Consider the following 19,968-nt stretch of genomic DNA (forward strand, 5'->3'; position numbering starts at 1 on the left):
TCATAGAATGCCTGGCAGGGATCCAATTTTTTGTTTTCTCATTGACAAAGAGGGGCCTGCCAGTTTGGAAATCACTGTCCAATGCTTGGTAAATCTTTCTATGAATTCATTGCCAGAATATGAAGAGAAAGAGAAGGGAGAGAGATGCCAGAGTTGTGCAAGCACATGTTATGGAACAGGGAGGTACGAATGACACTTTAATTAAGAAATGGTAGGAGTGATGTCAGTTAACAAACGTTAGATTCTTTAACATTTTATGAATATTTTTTTCATCAACATTTATTGTTTTCGACACTATAAATAAAGAAAATGTAAATAAATAAAATTGAATGGAGAATGCAAGCAGTGTCATGAAGACAGCACATTAATCTACTGTAGCTTTTTGTGGTGTTGATCGTTTTCTATAGAAGCATACAGTATATGTAGCATAATTCAAATGGCAATGCAATTTGCAATTGCAATTCAATAAGACATCACAATATGAAACTGACAATTCATTATGCAATTTAATAATGCTATTCGAAAACACTTTGCACAAAGTGTATTTTAATATGCAAAGTGGCTATGAAATCCTAATTTGGATTTTCTTTCTTTCTTTTAAAAAAAAAATAAATAAATAAAACTTAGGCCGTGAATGTATTGAAAATGCATTCCAGTTTGCCATGGTACTTCAATCTCAGAATTCAAATGTCAATTAATTTTGCAATTTGATATTTAATGTTCAATGTGGGCTTGCATTTTGTTATCATATTTTGAAAAAGTGACAATGCCACCCTGAAACCATTCTGAATTACTTTGGGTAGAACACACAGTTTTTGAGCACAAACTGAATTGAGGATTCACTTGCAAACTACACTTTGCGAGTTGCAAATTGTAAATTGCATTGCCATTGGAATCATGCTACATACTGTATATGCTTCCGTCATTTTGTTTTCATCTAAGGGAAGCTTTGACAACAAGCAGCATTCTGTTTTCTTTCTACTTGCATAGCTCATACACAACACCCATGTTAATTTTACTATAATAGAAAAATAAAGCTTCCTGTTTAAAAAAAAGAAAATCATACAATAGTAAGAACACTGTTTTACACAATAAAATCAGAGGACTGAGTCTGACTATGGCTTAATACACACATAAAAGGAAAGTGGTGTCAGACCACTGCATAGAAAAATATGCAGGCACTTTCTATCAATCATCTGCCTCTTATTGTCAGGTAAACTCATGCACTGTAATAAAATCAGTAAATGCTACCCTATCTAATAGCAAAAATATGTTATAATAAACCTCCCAGTGAAGATTTAGTTTGAGAAGAGGAATACATTGTTTTATAATAGAAGAGATTATGTACTTATACTGCATGTACATTAATAAAGTACTATACCTTTGACTTGGTGAGATCAATGCATTGCATTTACTCAGAATAACACCAACAAACTGATACATTTAGCCTTCCATCACATAAGAAAGAATCCCCTGTCCGTATCTATTGAAAAATAAACTATTGGTATTTCTGAAAAACTTGGGAGGCATGCATGTTTTTTTGTTTGCTATTTGAAATGAAAAAAATAAAATAATAATAATGTGAGTTTCACAGTCATTACAACAAAGTGCTTCCCAGAAATCGACATGTCCAGAATGTTTCACCTAAGTTGGCCACACAAACTTCATCCAACCATCTGGGTGTAGTAGCTTCACCCCAAGGATCTTGTGGTGTCTACACCCTGCTCCTGCTACTTGGAGCTCTTCTTGTGGGGGTGTTTCTGAGCAATACCATAGGGCACATGTGCTGCAACCGTGCCCATTTCTGCTGCCCCCTCCACATGGAACATTTGGTCATCAAAGTAGATGTGCGGCCGTATCTTCTCCAACATTGGGCCCTTTGGTGCTCCAGCGAGAAACAGTGCTTCATCTGTTTCCAGGCCCCAGGCTCGGAGTGTTTTCAGAGCGCGGATCCCAGAGCTGGCAGCAGATCGTGCGGTCACCAAGTAGGTGCGGATGGGACAGTCCAAGCGATGACCCTTTGCATAGAACTTCTTTTGGAGCTTCCCCAGAAGCTCCAGGAAGCCCTTCAGTGGACCCTAGAAAAGACAGGGAAAGGTTGGATTCCCCTCTTTTTGCTTTCAGACTAAACATACTGTAGGCTGCTAGCTGGTCCAAATGACTTAAGACTTAATGAGATACATTATTCATACAATTAATGTGTGACATTTTGTTATTAGGGCTTGGTTCCCTGATAGCCAAGTTTATGAGTTTTATAGTAGTCGCTGAGCTTCTAACAAATTGAAGAGTGACTTATTCTAAAATTGACATTTTTGTTTTGGGGGCATTGTGGCCTATGGGGATGGTGATGGTAACCATGGCTGGTGGAAACGACCTGCTCTTCCCAGACTGACTTGAATTCTGGCAATACATTTAAATGTCCAAGCAAAGGTGACATTCTTCTCTGACAAGGAACATCTAGAAAACCATTTTGAAGAGGTTGTCATTACCTCCAATGGGTAACTAGTTTGCTATCACGGTGAACATACAGCAACAGTGTAGCAACAGGTACAGAATACAACAATAATCCAATTTCAATCCAATCTTGTCAATCCAATCTAATCAATCCAATAATGTGGATATGTTAAAGAATTGGTAGTCTGAGCAAGGCCTTTGACCACACATATACACTATATTGCCAAAAGTATTGGGTCACTTGCCTGGACTCACATATGAACTTAAGTGGCATCCCATTCTTAATCCATCGGGTTTAATATGACGTTGGTCCACCCTTTGCAGCTACTGTATAACAGCTTAAACTCTTCTGGGAAGGCTTTCCACAAGGTTTAGGATTTTTTTTTACTTTAAAATTTTAGAAATTGTTTTACTATTCTACCTGAAGCGCATTTGTGAGGTCACACACTGATGTGGCTCTCAGTCTCTGCTCCAATTCATCCCAAAGGTGTTCTATCGGGTTGAGGTCAGGACTCTGTGCAGGCCAGTCAAGTTCCTCCGCACCACACTCTGTCATCCATGTCTTTGTGGACTTTGCTTTGTGCACTGGTGCACAGTCATGTTGGAACAGGAAGGGGCCATCCCCAAACAGTTCCCATAAAGGTGGGAGCATGGAATTGTTCAAAATCTCTTGGTTAATGCTGAAGCGTTCAGAGTTCCTCTCACTGGAACTAAGGGGCCAAGCCTAGCTCAGAGATGGCCCCTTCCTGTTCTACGGATCAAGAATGGGATGTCACTTAAATTCATATGCGAGTCAAGGCAGTTGACCCAATACTTTTGCAAATGTAGTGTATCTCTCCCTCTACTTAGTGCAACAGTGTGCATGCGCCGCCATTTCTGCCAGCCATTGTTTTCCTTCACACTGGGGGCCATGGTATGAAATGAGAGCTGACCAAAACATTTTCACACTTACACAATCTAGAAGTGTATTCTCATTTTCTCGCTCATGCTCAAAGAACTTGTCCAAACCGTGAGCTTTAAAGATGCGTTCCGACTCATCAGAGAAGAGAACGGCATCTCCGTCAAATGCTACCCTCAGTTGGGTCTCGGACACTTCGGTCTGCTTCTCTGACATGAACATAGTGGCAGCTGCAATGCCTGGAACAATAAACAGGAAATACAAATATAGTAATAACATGTTCTCAATCGCTTGAATTAATGATCAACATTCTCCAAACCTAGTCAGCAGCTTTGCAAGGTACTGTATCTAAGTGCAACGTGTCAGAAAGAGCAGGCTGATCTATGTAATGCCATGGACAGATTTTGTAAAAACATTGTGAAAATATTTATGCCACTAGTTACAACTGTGTGAACTTCAACAAGCAAACTTAAAACAAACAAACTACCTTTCATTGCTTTAATAGGCTACACTCTTAAAATGAATGTGTTGTCCCTATCTGGACAGACAGATGTGTTAAAAAGCAACACAAGTTGTGTTGTTTTCAATTAAATGTATTTTATTTCCCAACATTTACTGCAAACAAATAAAAAAGGTAACACTACAAACTGTGCTGTACCTATCTGGACACAGAAAGTGTTAAAAACAGCGCAAGCTGTGTTGATTTCAACACATTCGTTTTAAGAGTGTACATTTCACATTTTAATCACAGTCCATAGTCCACCTTGCAGAAGTATTAGAGACCCACTTCCTTACACACATACAGTCACACAGAAACTCACCCTCAGAAAGGGCCTCTTTCACTTTTTCAGCATCTGCTGACAGATAGAGGTTGGTGTGCCATGCCTTCAGATAACCAATAGGGCTGCTGCCCCCAGTCATGCAAAAGCGTTCAATAAACAGGTCTGAGAGAGAGAGAGAGAGAGAGAGAGTCAATTCCCCCCAGTGCTTTTATACACCAAGTTAAAAAACAGCATAGTTTAACAAAATACTTTAAATCCAAAAAGAGTCCAATAAAAACATGTATTGAATCTCTAATTAGTTTCTCAAATTAAAAGAAAAATATTTCATTTGAATTCCAGCTTCAACAATATAACTGCAGTTCTGATGGTTACAAAAATTGATTGCCTACTGTATACAGTATTTGGGGAGAACTCGGCAGGCCTTCAGCAACTTGTTTCTTTTTTTTTATTTGATCATATACTGTACCAACTAACTAGGTGAGGAAATCTTAAAAGCAATTGTAGGATTTACCAGAAGTATTTTTATTATAATATCACATGTTAAGAAGTTATTATGATATGTGTGAGCAAATGTATATTAGAGGAAAAATAAGCTTTGGCTTCATAATCGCATGCATCCTTGTATGTGTGTTGGATTGATCTCTGAAAGCCGGAATTGTTTCCAGGGGCTCAGTATCAAAATAAGATAATGGGTCTCTCTCAACATCCCTCCTCGATCCTCAATGCACGGCCCTCCAGAGTCGTTCCCACTGATCTATAACTAGCACTGGATAGACCCGAGGACCGAGGAAGGAAGGGAGGACAGATAAAAGACGAAGGAGAGGCACCCAATGTCACATGGCTAATGGGAGTGGGTAAACAGAGACAGCTCAGTAAATGAACTAATGAATCTAGAGATTTCATTTGAAGTCCAGCCACGACAACGTTGCTGCTCTGGAGGTTAGAAAATGTGATACAGTACAGTATCGGGAGAACTCAACAGGCTTTCGGCAAGATGTTGTTACACATCTCTGGCTTCATTTGTTCATTTATTGAGCAAACAGCCTGTTTACCATGCACTTCCATTAGCCATGTGACATGAGCTTGATGCTGATCCAACTGTTTTCAATACATCGCTCATTAGTTGCACCTCTTTGGAAACTGGAATGAAATGCAATGTGTCTAGACCATGGACAATGAAGAGAAGAGCAGCTGGCATAGCCAGGGTAATGACATTTATAGTGGGCAGGAGAGATTTTATTTACTAAATATAGCCCCATTAACATCGGATCAAATTACAAATTATACCAGTTTTGAAAAGGAATGTGAAAATGATGAGTAATGGATGCAAAAAAGGGTTTACTATGTTACATGACACCGGGTTCATGAGCAAGCCTAAGATATAAAGGTCATAATTTCTCATGTGTCTCCCCTCCCCTAAACACCTATCCAATTCTCCTGTCTCAAGGGTTGTGGTCTCTCCACAGGACATGGATGTGTTAACTGAACTGAGCTGGCTACTGAGAGTAGCGAATGGAGCCAGCTGACTCTGCTGGGAAAGTGTACTCTGCTCCTATTTTAGCTGACACTCCACAGGGGTGCAAGGAAGAGTTTGTGTGTACTGTATGTGTGTGTGTGTGTGTGTGTGTGCGGGGGGGGGGGGGGGGGCAGAAAAGCAGCGAGTATCAGTATCAACTCACGGCTTACAGTTTACATCCACCTATATAGAAGAAGGAAAGGAAAAGGCACTAAGTTCATCGCCTACCAAGGGTGGGTGGGGGTTGGGAAAATGAGCCTATGCTCACACTAGCAGACTAAATTGACTTGTCAATGTCATATCTATGTAAGTGTGTTACTAAAGCCTACCTTACAAGATTTGGGAAAGATTCTTGAAAGATTGTAGCCTAGAAATCTAGATGCACCCTAACGGCAAAAAAAAACATTTTTTGCCTAGCGGGATGGTCTAGCGTCACACCGTTAAGGCTAATGCTGCGTCCGACACCGGGTCAGTCGGTCCAATCAGAACGCTCTATCTGTGTACCGAGTCCTTGAGCCCGACAGCGAGATAGCAGAACAACCAGAACAACCAGTTACAAGTGCTGGCCTATTACGTGCAGAGGAAGTTTGAAAGACAACAATTCATCCCACCCACAGGCTTCAGCTCTGTGAATGGTCCGACTCCAGACTATACATTTAATGTATAGTTTGGCTTGCCAGGCTAGAAAGATTGTAGTCTTTTGAGTAAAGCTGGAATGAGGGACATAAGTTGAAAGACTACAATCTTTCAAGAAGCTAAAGGTGAACAGATTCCACTGGTCTAATTTCAGAGAAAGAGATGCATAGAAGTCAACATAGAGAGCAAAAGAGCACATGAACGAATTCCCCTTGTGGCAACGTGTAAGCCCACCTAAATTAAAGGCTTTTTAACAACAAAAAAAGCAGTGTGCCTTTGGATTTTTTTTGGTTAGACGTAGCCTACACTTCTCAATGAAGTTTTGGAAGTCAAACCAACTCTTTTAAGAAGTGAAATGTCCCTTTGTGGGTATTTATTATGTCATGGAAGTTAAGAAACACTTCATGTTCCAAACGTGCCCTCTGCCACTCTAATATTTTCAGTATGGGAAGAAATATGAAGATTCTTACAGAGCATCTCAGTCCAGATCTCAACTGTTTCCAGAGGCTTAGCATCAAAGTGATCATGTCAGTTTGCAGTGCGTCACACTTGTGTCTCTACTTCCAAAGAACAGCAAAAGTCTGATCTTTAAAGGGAAGAATTTCCTTTTAAATCATCGTGATCAAGTTTATCAAAGCAGCCTCTGTCTCGGTCAGTTTTATTTTCTGTGTAATGTTACGGTCTATTTCACAAAGACCATAAGTTTTCCATTCGCGTCTTGTTTTCTCAGACGATGAGTGATGAGTTCACATGGAAGTTTGTTTTCACTGCTTCTTCTGTGGTTGAGAGGATTAGACAGAGCCCCGCTGAGACACCGCGGGATTGGCTACAGGAAGTGATCAAAGGGATCAGGGGGGTCACATCTAACTCTGGGAAAAACTGGTTGGTCAACAGGTTGCATAACCTACAGTTACGAAGTCTTTGTGATGTCTTTTTTTTTTTTTTTTTTAAGACCTTATGACAGGGTATTTTCTTGAAACGTGTTGCTGATTTCCATACAAGACATTCTGTTTGTTGTTGTTGCCAGTATCTTTTTCAAGCAGAAATACTAGCTGAGTTTCAATGCAGCTCATTTGCATGTTCTATGCTCATTCATAAAAATTCGGCTCAAGAATATGATCATGTGCACACGTTTCCATCCACTGTGTTAATGTGAGTTAAAAATAGACATTCTCCTAATCTAGCGAAATTCTGAACAGCTGTGGGGTCAAAATGTGTGGTCATCAATGTTTACAGATTTTTTTTTTTTTTTTCTATGCGCCTTAAGAGTACTGAATTTGTATTTCAAGCATTTCCTGTTAGGAGGTCTTATTCAAATGGTCAAAATTAGGCTACATTAAAAAGTTTGATGAGGACCCAGTGACCTTTCCAAAAGGTTTCAGGTTTAGGCTACCTGACTGTTGTCATAATGTGTCGTTCGGTTTCTGGAATGTCAAAAACATTAAAAACCAAAATGACACATTATGACAATAGTCATCAACATAAAAAATGTGCCATTAATACTGTATACATGACGTGTCATTCTTACGACGGTTATAGGCTATGTCACCTTTATGTAGATCCCTTCAAATAAAGTATTACCGACTTGGGTAAAATGAAAACCGACTAGTGGGAATTGCCTTATAATAACCAGACACATTCACTCCATGTTAATAGTCTAACCACACTTCATTAGGAAACCATTGGTCCAGTATCTAACCAAATAGATACAGTATCATTATCATTATATCATTATTATTGTTAAATAGATATTAGCATACAACATTCAACAGGAATTTGGCCAAACACAACAAGAACTAAATATGAGCTATAGTTTGAACTACAGCACTGGCGTAAGATGTCATCTAACTTCCAAAACATGGTTACAAGGTTGGGTGCAAAGAGAGAGCTCCCTTAATGGCATTGAAATGAGTGTGTGTGAGAGCGTGTATGTGCCTGTGTACAGTATGTGTGCGTACTTACTGTGGTAATTGATGGTGTTGATGAGTCTGATTCCCACATGGGCATGGTTATAGGTGACCAGGACAATGTCGAAGAGCTCTTCACTTTCGGGATAAAGCTCACGCAGCTGATTATTCACGGCATCCAGGGCCTAGTCAGACAAGTAGAGGGACATGCAATAGAGTCAGCAAGAGTGGTGGCTAATAGGGCACTGTGTCATGTACTGTACTTGACAATTTATTCTACCTGCTTTACTCTAGATTAATCCATATTACTCCTGCCAGTGTATAACTAAAAACATCTGCAGTGACTGATACATAAACTGAGGAATGGCTGGTCTTTTCTTCATTTGAGTCACCATGTAATGAATTGTAGTTTCTAATATACACAGGAGAGATGTTAAACAAACATATTTACCATCAAATTCAAAGTCACTAATGAATCACAAATCACTAACACCAACTGAACAGCCCTCAAGAGAGCATTCCACCGGGAGTTTTTTTCAGAAAGGTTTAATGTGACCAAGCCACTACAATAAAGGCTTTTTAACTTTTGATATATGAGAGTGCCTTGAAGTTCCTCTTGCTTTTTAATAACTGTTTTACAGCTCCTTTCAGTCACCGTCCTCAAAGACCAAAGTCTAGCAAAAGTGTTGTGGCTGACTTTTCCACAAAGTCTCTAGCATCTATCTTCACTGGTCTTGTGGGTGCTTGCCATCCGCTCTCTCTTATCTCCGCTACCAGTTCAGCATACTTTGATTTCTTCCTTTCAAAGGCTTTCTCAATCATTATCTTCAAATGGAATAGTTAGCACGATAAAGTAAACGATGCGCTCACTCTCCAAATACAGCACCAGATCTGGCCTCAAAGCAGTCACGGCAACACAATGTGGAACTAGCAGTTTGCCTTCCAACATCCGCAAGAAGTCTCCAGCCCTGTGCTTCAGCCCGTTTTCTTCTATTTTTGTATTTGCCCTATGGACATTTCTCTGCGCCTCTCACACAAGCAAAATAGTGCTGCCTCTGTCCTTTGCCGGCATAGAATTAATCTCAACTCCACGACTTGTTCTTGGTCGCTCAATAGTAATATAAAGGACAACATTGGAACCTTAGTGAACGTTGTTTACACCCAATATTTTTGAGTGCCTCACAACAATGTTGTAGTGCACAATGCTGAATTGCGAATGTCATTTAGACCATTTTAAACAGCACAGAAATGGCTGATTCACAATATAGTGGACTTTATAGTACATGAGTAAGTAAATGGTTATAAAGTAACAAATAAAAACTACAAAGATCTTTTTGTGATTAAGTAAGCTTGAAGTTTACAAGGGAAAGCATTATAGAAGTATAGTATAGTTTTTTTACAGTAAAATAACAGCTTCATCCAATAATTTTGGTACACAGTTATAGAATTGCATCTGTCATTGCCACTACACACCTGAATCACTTGAAGTAGCATTTGCAACTTAAGTGTTGCCGCTGCAAGAACTACACAATGATTCCAAGATGTCTTATGATATAGGCTATTGCAACACATTGCCCGAGATTATTATTGCAAAAAGCATAGTGAGCAACTGTGCAAGACACAAACATGTGTCCATCCCTATAGCAATATAATGACTCTAGGTCAATTTTTTTTACCGTAGTAGTCTGTTTTAATAGAATACTATGGCATAACATTCACATCTCATTGTAACATCATCAAGTTTAAGCTAACAGCCATTAACAATTGAGCTAATATATCATTTATATATATATTTGAGACCCTAGTCCGAACCCTAGATAGATGTTTCTGTGTGTGTGTGTGTGTGTGTGTGTGTGTGTGTATGTGTGTGCATGCATGAGAGTGTGTTTATGTGTGGGTGACCTTGACAAATGGGAAAGCAGGCCCCGGGGCAAAAGGCTCATTCTCATGCTCCATTTGATATCGCAGATACTCTTCAACTCCCATCTGGTCAAACACCTTTTGCTCTTTCTCTGTGCGGAAGAGCACCCGTGATGACACTGCAATAGTCACTGCATTCTCTGGTTTGGGCTGAGGGGTAAGGAATTGAACACAGAATAAAAATGGACATAGTGTAACATGACAACATTGTAATACAATCAATCATTATAATCTGAATTAACATTATTGGACACTCCTTTACCAACCATGTTATATATTATCACACCTCAGCCTCAATTATAGGATACTACATTTTTGATGATGTAAAAAAATGCAGCATCTTCACATCACCAGACATGATGTGACCAGACTCTGAAAACATACTGAAACTGTAGACCACAAGAGTATTTAAATTATATGAAAACATAACAGCCTTTCCATTTTCAATCTTCTTTCAAGCCTACTAAGAATACTAGCTCTTTCAGTTCAGTAGTGCAGTAATCCAATGCACGTTTACTTCCCAAGTCATGGTTGTCTTGTCTCCAGAGATAAATATTATCCACTTTTACACATCAAGGCATCAGTGCATCATTGAAGGTTTTTTTTTTTTTTTTTTTTAAAGTATGGGCGGGATTATGAATAACTACCAGAGATTACAAACAATTCAAAGAATGAAAACGAAAACCGGAAACAATTTTTGGATGAATGTAACCAAAACCAATTTCACCTGTTTTAGATAACCTTTTTAGAATATACGTATATCTAATGTGTTTTGATTTCCACTTTAAGGCTGTTGGCCATAAAATCAATTTGTAAAGGCCATGTCATGTTTAAAGGGGGGGTACACACATAAAGATAATCAGGCTGATTTCCCCCCGATTTTCCCCCTTTCAACCAAAGACAGAAAACGGCCGATTATCTTAAACTCTGAAGATTATCTTATGAGATTCTCTTGTAGTGTGTGGTGTGTTAAGAGTCACGACAATAGCCTTTATGACACGTCGGAAAACATTCAGTGCCGATAATCGTAAATATTATGTGTGTGGGGAATTCCGAGGGCAGCCAAGAAAGATTTTTTATCGTCATGTGTGGGTTCTCTCACAGATAAAAAAAAAAACATATTTTTTACGATTTATAAAATCTTTATGTGCCCCTCTTAAAGGAACACTATTAACCGTTCTTTCAAGGAGGTATCGGTGACAGGGGAGGTAGAGTTAGTTTTGTCATCTGTGATGGCCTGGAGGCCTTGCCACATGCGTTGGGAGTCAGGGTTGTTCTTGAAGTGATCCTCAATCCTCAAAGCTTGTGGTTGTGCTTGGCCTTTTTGATGTCCCTGTTCAGATCAGCCCTGGATGAACTATATATAGTTCATACAATATATAGGCTTGAGCATCACCTGATCTGAATGTTATGTCTCGTGCCTTCAGCAGGAGTCAGCAGGCTTCTGATTAGGGAAAGTGGTAATCCGTTTGAGGGTGGTGACACTGTTGATTAGGGGTGCAACGGATCATCATTGATCCGTGATCCGTTCGGATCAGTATCTTCGGTTCGGCACACACATGATCCGCGGATTGATTTATAATAATTATTAATAATAATGTCCGTGTGTTCTTTTGAAGTAACATGCGTGCGTGTCCACAAGGCATGCTTCTAGTCCCTCCCTGCTCTGCTCCCCTAGCCTGCCTGTGCGTCTTTTCTGTTCTCACACATGTTATTAGCGGTCATGCCATAACCAGCAATACATGGCTGTTAGTTTAAGTGCTGAAGTGGCTACACAGCAGCAACACAATAATAGCCTAATATCAAGTTCGTTTGTGCACACTTCTCAAGTTTGTTGCGCACCTACCTATGCTATGATATTTAGGTAATTTAGGTTTAGCCTACTGTTGGGTTCAATGTCAGCAATAAGCTACGCAACCTTGGCTAACTTGTAGGCTACATCTGGAGATAGCTTGTGCTCACTAAAATCATAAAGGAGCATTGCAAGACACTCATCTCTTTTATGATCCCAGAAAGATTTTCTTCAACTTGTTAGTTTTATTAACATGTATTTTATCTAATGAAATATCCTTGTCATCAGGCACTGTATCCAACTTATTTTCTCAAGAATAAAACCGTGAGAGACTGAAGCCTAATTACCCTCACGTATTTCTTAAAGCGACAGGGACTCAATTACACACACCTCCTATGCGCACTCCTACACACCACATTAAAGATAGCTAAATCAGTACACAAATGACTAAACATTTGTAGCTACTAGTAATTATGCAGATTTTGTGTGGAGGGTCAAGCAGAATCTTGGATGGCCACTGGTGTGAATGATCACACAATATTCAATATAAGGCTACTGGTGATTAAATACCAAATCAACTAAAATTGTAAAAAAGCATCGAAAAAGTCATTATTGACTTAGTATCGGTATCGAAACAATAATTTTGGTATCGTGACAACACTAGCCTACTTTGCTGAAAGTGCTTGAGCCACGTTACAACATCCCGTCAAAGACAAAACTATGTTTATTTGTCTTGTTTTTTTTTTTTGCTGATCCGAAAAATGATCCGATCCGTGACTCTTGATCCGAGGAACGATCCGAACCGTGACTTTTTCGATCCGTTGCACCCCTACTGTTGATGTTTGAATTGATACAGTCCAGAACAGAGGAGGCATATGAATCAATGTCCGTGTGGAGGTCATGGGTGGCCTTAGTTGCGAACATTCTCCAGTCAGTCAGGGAGGGGGAGGGGCTTTTTATGCATCTAAAATATTTTCTTCTCTCATGGGGCATGATACATTTTGACAGAATTTAGGCAGTACTGTCTTTAAATTTTAGGGGTTGAAGTCACCCGCGACAAAGTAGGCTGCAATGTCATGGTATACTACAAGGGGCAATAAACTCACCCAAAGAGACTGTCAACTGAGTAGTGCATCTGATTAACATACAGGAAGTACATTTTTGATCAGTTAGCTGAAAGCATCTGAGAACAGACTGGTCGTCTAGGTCTGAAACTGGCTTACACATGGGCCATTTTTGATGACATGTGGAAGTTGGTTCCAGAGCTGAACCGCGCAGTAGCTAAAAGAGTCATAGGACCAATTTTAAAGTTAATGCAAAGTCTACAACTGTACTTTTTGAGATTTGCCAAAAGAGAGAAATAGGAAAGAATAAATGTTCACGTTTATGTTGACTTAGCTGATGCTTTTACCCAAAGCGATTTACAATAACATTAACATTGAAATTAACAGTGGTAAAAGTTAAGTCAAAATACATGTATGGTGGCCCCAGCCGTGGCGCGACTGGCTGGGGCACCTGCACCGCACGCCGGCGACCCGGGTTCGATTCCCGCCCCGTGGTCCTTTCCGGATCCCACCCCTACTCTCTCTCCTGCTCGTTTCCTGTCATACTCTCTACTGTCCTGTCCAATTAAAGGCATAAAAAGCCCCAAAAAATGATCTTTAAAAAAAAAAAAATACATGTATGGTGCTATTGTACGTGCATTGTGACACATCCTCTCAAACCAAATCTCCACACCTACTCCCCACACCCGAGAACTCCCCTCCTCAACCTTCCCCTTCACCCCTGAGGGAACATGGTCTGGGGGGATTGCCAGGCATGTGACACAGAAGCGTGCCTGTAAGCTGAGAGGTGAGGGGAAAGTGACAAGCCACAGCTCCACCCATGGATCACATTTAACGGTTGGTGGGGGTATGAGTGTGGCATACTGCAAGAGGCACTTCCCGGCGTCACCAATGACCAATGTCTCTCTGAAAAGCAGAGGGGACTATGTTGCTTGGAGATAGGAAGGCTTTCGGGGAAAGAGTTAGATATAGGATTGACAAAGAGAATTGATAGCTAAAAAGGTAGTGCCGCTGAATGAACCGAAAGGCACAAATTATGTATAACATATACTAGAATGCTTATTATATATATATACGTATATATATATATATATATATATATATATATATATATATATATACTATATGACATTTAATTATAATTTCTATTTGAATATATCGTTAATCTCAGAAGTGGAAAAAGTTGGTGTATAGAAAACTTTATAGTCACGTCGCAAGTCTTAATGCTAAAAATTTTGAACAAAAGTTTTCATTCAGTGTGCCCAATATCAGGCTCTTAAGCCAGTGTGGACTGGTGACAGTCCTGAGCTGACCTGCATGCTCAAAATAACAACAAACAAACATGCACAGCACTCAGCTAGCCTGACTACCTTCGTCTCTCTCCTGCATTTCCACCGATGCTATAAGTCACATTTGAAAGTGTGCAACCAATAGGGTTCGGGATCATTACGTGAAAACTTCACGGACACAGCCATATTGACAGCCTTACTCCTAAGTTTACTATGGATTACTATGGATTTACTCCCGCCTATTAGTGTGTTCCTGTTGCTTAGTTTTTGCCTTCTTGGTCGTATGTTGCTGTGTAGTGGGGTGTAACAGGTAACAGCACAACCCACGATCGCCAGAGGAAAAGAATCGCTAATACTATATTTCTGCTTCTTGTCTTCTGCATCTGAACGAATGGATATTACGTTTGGTGCGCTACCAACATAGCGGCAATATTCCTAGAATGCAAGGCGTGTGCCCGAGCCCTATTTCTCTAGTGTTAGAACGTTTTGTATCACTTACGCCAGCACACCATTCTGACAAATTAGTCAAGGTTGATGTAAAAGTCACAGGAATTCTATTCAGACAGTGGTCACATTGCAAAAAACACATCTGTATCTGATTTATTTAGGACCACATACATGTACTGTATGGACATGGCCAAAATCAGAATGGAAAGTCAGATTTCATGTGGCTTGTTTTGCTGTTTGTGATGTTTCAACAACATCAGATCAGGGGAAAAAACAGAAAGCATGGTTTGGAATAGATAATATGGGGATGTGAAGATAACATTAGGATACTGATGGAGCTTTAATTTAACCATGATGTAACACCTCAGGTTCATGGATGAATCAATTGAATCTTTCACAGCACCACATTTAAACAGAGGTGGAAAAGTTCAGCTTCAGAAAGTAAAAATCTAACCCATGTATTGGTTCTAGCTGTGAACTTTTAGCACAGGTGATTTCACTAATTAGCAACTCTACCTAGCTGATGAGATGTGTTGATTAGAATCAGTTGGTTTAAATGAATGGTTGGCACAGATATGTGGTACCTATAGGACTTTTACTTTCTGAAGCTGGACTTTTCCACCTCTGCATTTAAATACTTAACAGAAGCGTGTGTTTTGGCCACTGATCATCAAAAGTGTAGATTAGTCAGACACACAGATTGGGTTAGTAATCATTTGACTCCACCACATACTTACAAAGAAAATGCTTCCTTCCACCTTCCTGGTTCGTCTCACCGGCCCCTTCACAGATGGAGAATTTTGATTAAATTCAGAACGTGAGTTAGGCATATTTACATATTTACAGGAAATATGGCACTGATTTACCTACTTCCTTTACTTTCTCAGTGGCATCCAGGAATTGAACCCCTCAACTTTTCTAACTAGTGCTTGATAGCTCAGTCCCTTAAACTAAAGGAACACTTCACCGTTTTTTCATATTAAACTAGCCTATGTTATTCCCTTAATTAAGACGAGTTGATACATACCTCTCACGTTTCAATGCGTGCACTCACTGGCTCTGGCGCGCGGCGCAACTTTGATAGCATTAAGCTAGCCCAATGCATTCATTAGGATCCAAACAGAGATGAAGTTAGGAGCGACCAAACACCTCCATGTTTTCCATATTAAAATACAGTTAGCCTACACGAGTAGTCAAACGACCAAGTATGGTGAGAGAAAATAAAATGTGGTGCATTTCTAAGCAGGCAAAAGGAATAACTATTGTGTGGCGGAATAACATTGGGAGCACTTAGACTGCGCAGTAATATCCTAACTCCAAAGTGAAACTGAAAGTGCAAGAGTGAGGATATTAGGCTACTGCGCCACACAATATAGTTATCCCTCTTACCTGCTTACAAATGCACCACGTTTTATTTTGTCTCACCATACTTGGTCGTATGACTACTTGTGTAACTGTATTTTAATTTTAATAGGGAAAACATGGAGGTGTTTGGTCCAACCTGGACCATAAAAACAAATTGTTCCAGCCAATCACAGACGAGATTAGAGTTTCAATTGCATGGGAGGGGCGGGTTAGTCTGGCTATTACCATACTAAACTCAATCTTTTCAAATGGAAAATTATTCTGAGAAGTCTGCGCTTTACTGCGCAAGAGGCGTGATCAAAGGGCATAGTTCAAATGACTCTGTACGCTCGGATAGTCCTTCAACCAATCAGACCAGCGATCCGAGTGTGCCTGATGGATAAGCCAGTTTGTGATTGGACCCAGCAAACGTGGACAGGAAACAGGAGAGAAAGATGTGCAGATTTCCAGCCTAAGCTGCAGGACGAAATCCAAATAGCTGACAGATCAGTTACCCAACGTCACTTAGAGCACCTTTGATATGAATAAGCCTATTCAATTTCACAAATGCCAGCTATTTACATGGATAATTCACTCCGCTGCATGCCTAGCCTGGGTATACCCATGCTGCCTCGTTCGCAATTTCATTGCTCGGCAGCCTGGATTCCATGGACCTAATTTTCACCTCAGCGAACCAATCCCAGAACGAGTGGACAGCAAGACGATGACAACGTCTGAGCGACACTGAAGCTTGTATTTTGGCTAAGAACCAAATTTATCAAATATTATTTTGAAGTATCAAAATACTCTACATTAAGCCATGTGGTGTAATTGATAAAACTTTTAAGGATCAGGCTAATAATCCTCACGGTTTTCCTCAGGAAAGTAGATATAACTCATTCAAACACAGATGAACAATGTTGTTATTCGGTTATTAGCCCCACATTATCACATACCCTTCACCATACCTAGAGATTGGTATGGTATTTTCTTTTTTTCAGTTAGCCTACTGGCTGGTTTGATTTGCATTAAGCTCAATGAGCATGAAACCAGCTAACTGAAAAAAACACCATGCTAATCTTTATGCATGGTGAAGGGTATGTGATGATGTGGGGCTATTTTAATTCTAAAGGCCAAGGGAACTTTATCAGGATGCATACAGTATCCTGGATCTATGAAATAACTCCCCTCTAAAAATAAAATCTGCCTGCCTCGATGGGAATTTGACATGGGATGCAAACTGCAAATACTTACTGTATGGCCCCTGTATTTTAAGGAAAAACATTTCATTATTTACAATACATTATTCACTCAGCAAAGAAAATTGGTGTCCTGAAAGGTTGGATCTGTCCTCATTCTTTTACTTAAAGCATTAAGTACAAAAAAAGAGACCTCTATTTAGTCAACATTAGCATGGCTTCAAATACTTATGAGCCTCACTGTATATTTATTGCTGTCAAAGTAGGCCTGTTACAATTATCACATTGCAAGTGGTCCAATGGCTGCAGTCACTGTCCTACAACACCCTCAAATATTACAGTTACAATAATACAGACAGTTATACTTTCAATTCCAAATGCAGAGCCCATATTGGAGAGGCACCAAATCTTTAAAATAAAGAATATTTTCACCAGACTGGGTAAACCCAGCCCGATCTGCCAATGATTGGATTTCAACCTACAGCTCAGGCAGGAAACTTGCACATTTATGTCTCTTGCTTCCTTTCCACGTTTGCCGGAACCAATCACAAACTGGCTTATCCACCAGGCGCATCCAGATCGTTGTCTGATTGGTTGAAGGACTATCCAAGCGTACAGATTCATTTGTAGGCTACTATGCCCATTGATCACGCCTCTTGTGCAGTAGAAATACATTGCAGACTCCACAGACTAATGTCAATCTCAAAAGATTGAGCTCACTCTTGTGATAGGACTATATTTTGACACTTATTTTGACCAACAAGAATATACTGTACAGCAGCATTTATGGACATTTTAACAGTAATTTTTGTGTGCAGTTTTAACTGTACAGTGACACTTAACAATTATTGAAAAGAAAATAGTTAGCTGTGGGTCTTGGTAAAAGGAGACAACTGAGAATGACGTCAGGTATGTAAATATGAGTGGGTTAAGTGTGTGTGTGTGAGTGTGCTGTGTGTATGGTGAGTGGTTATTTTAGGAGCGGGAAAAGGCCAGCAACATTTGGAGTGAGTTCAGAACACAAGGCACATGGCAAAGAGAGGAGCATACATAGCATAGCGCCAACCAGCAGCCCGTTGTACAGAGTTTCACACACCTCCTGGACCATTACTCCAATCTGTCTGAAGTTATTCTATTCCACTGAGTTTTCTCTATCATAAACAACAGAAACATTTGTGCTTCAATCTGAAGTCAGTTGGGCTATGGACAAGTATTTGGTAGAACCTGTCTGAAGTTATTCTTCCACTGAGTTTTCTATATCATAAACAACAGAAACTGTTCACACAAAGCAAACATTTGTGTTTCAATCTGAGGTAAGTTGGGTTATGATGACATGTACAAGTATTTGATGGATGACTGCAACAAGGAGCAATGTAAATATTATTCATACATAACAGCAACAATAGCTTAATAAGGTTCAGACTCCTTCGGAATAAGTTACAGATTGCAGTGCGTTGTATTTTGGGGATACCCCAATCATTAGTGTTATACTGTATTTACAATACAGTTAGCCAGCATGAAAATAGCCTTGCCGTGTTGCCGCATGTAAAATCAGAGATATATTTAAATGGATAAATGCAAATACAATAAATACAATTAGATGGTTTTAAATATATTTTCTCTCTCTTTCTGTAACTTCCATCTCTCATCTGTATCTCATGCTTGAAAGATTATGTTGTGCACCTTCACTCTAAAATTATATCAACATTTCATGGATCTTGAATCTCAGTCTGAATCCAATTTTTGTTCATTTTTAAACAGAAAGACGGGCATAAAATGCCACAACACAAGAAAAATAGCGTGAAATAGAGAGTTAGAGGGAAAATAGCAGTGTGGAGAAGCAGCAAGTGGATATGAACTCAACACAGTAGAGGCATAAGCTCACACACAGATGTTGGGGGGCAGTATGCCATATTCCTTCATGGCATTACACAAGCTCAATGTAAATGCCAAATGTGCTAGTGCACATATAGGTGAGACAGACAGACAGCCAGCAATACAAAAGAGATCAGGTAATATATAGACACTCACTGATCTTGGTTTCTTGGTAGAACCTATGTGCTCATAAGCATCCTTGCTGCTATCCCATGATCCTTTGCTGTCGCCATTGGGAGTGGTGGGGGTTGGGATTGCTGTGGGCTCCTGGCCTTTCATGACCTGCACAGGGTCCAAACTCATCTTGCCCAGCTATGCTCATCCAGCAGAACTCCTGCCTGGTATTGTCACACACACTGACACGTCCACATACACACACACACACACACTCACACACACACACACACACACACACACACACACAAACACAGTCACTGTAGTAGTAGGACACAGAAATCCTCTGCTTTCCAACAAGGTCCCGTCACAAATGGTGTGCTTGGTCCACTGATACGCCCTCCCACTCTCACACAACACAGGCAGGGTTATGTTGTCTCTCCGTTTCTCGGGTGATTTCTTTTCTGAGTGTGTGCAAAAGGGATTGTACAGGTCCACCCTCCTCTTGTCTCTGAGCTGTGTCTCTTGTGGTGCTGAATCCTCTCTCCTCTGGTGCTCTCTGTCTGCTCTCCTGCCTGCAGTCTGCTGCTTGCGATGACGCGCTGCTGATCTGTTCCCCCTCCCCCTTCTCTCTAATCCCTCCCCCTCTCTCTCACGGCTCTCCTTTGCTGCTGCCGCTGCTGCTGCTTTCTATCGCTCACCGCTTCAATGTCATTCCCTGTTTCGGTTCA

General features: G+C 40.1%; 1 protein-coding gene across 1 annotated transcript; it reads right to left on the bottom strand.

Moving 5' to 3' along the window:
* Positions 1–208: 208 nt before the first annotated feature.
* nt5c1aa (5'-nucleotidase, cytosolic IAa) lies at positions 209–19,783 on the bottom strand. Its single transcript, XM_062530045.1, has 6 exons — positions 19,280–19,783; positions 10,096–10,263; positions 8,249–8,378; positions 4,174–4,296; positions 3,407–3,591; positions 209–2,078 (listed from the first exon to the last, which is right to left on the bottom strand). The coding sequence occupies exons 1-6, from the start codon at positions 19,424–19,426 to the stop codon at positions 1,731–1,733; spliced, it is 1,101 nt and encodes a 366-aa protein (XP_062386029.1). The 5' UTR covers positions 19,427–19,783; the 3' UTR covers positions 209–1,730.
* Positions 19,784–19,968: the final 185 nt, after the last annotated feature.

The sequence above is a fragment of the Sardina pilchardus genome, chromosome 24 (genome assembly GCF_963854185.1).
Source record: "Sardina pilchardus chromosome 24, fSarPil1.1, whole genome shotgun sequence".
NCBI lineage: Eukaryota > Metazoa > Chordata > Actinopteri > Clupeiformes > Clupeidae > Sardina > Sardina pilchardus.

Bases quoted from the DNA above. Each gene is read 5' to 3' on its own strand.
- nt5c1aa (XM_062530045.1), bottom strand. From the start codon at position 19,426: ATGAGTTTGGACCCTGTGCAGGTCATGAAAGGCCAGGAGCCCACAGCA. The intron at 10,264-19,279 runs GTGAGTGTCTAT...CTTACCCCTCAG, and splicing joins CTACCAAGAAACCAAGATCA to CCCAAACCAGAGAATGCAGT. The intron at 3,592-4,173 runs GTGAGTTTCTGT...TTATTGTTCCAG, and splicing joins GAAAGAGGCCCTTTCTGAGG to GCATTGCAGCTGCCACTATG.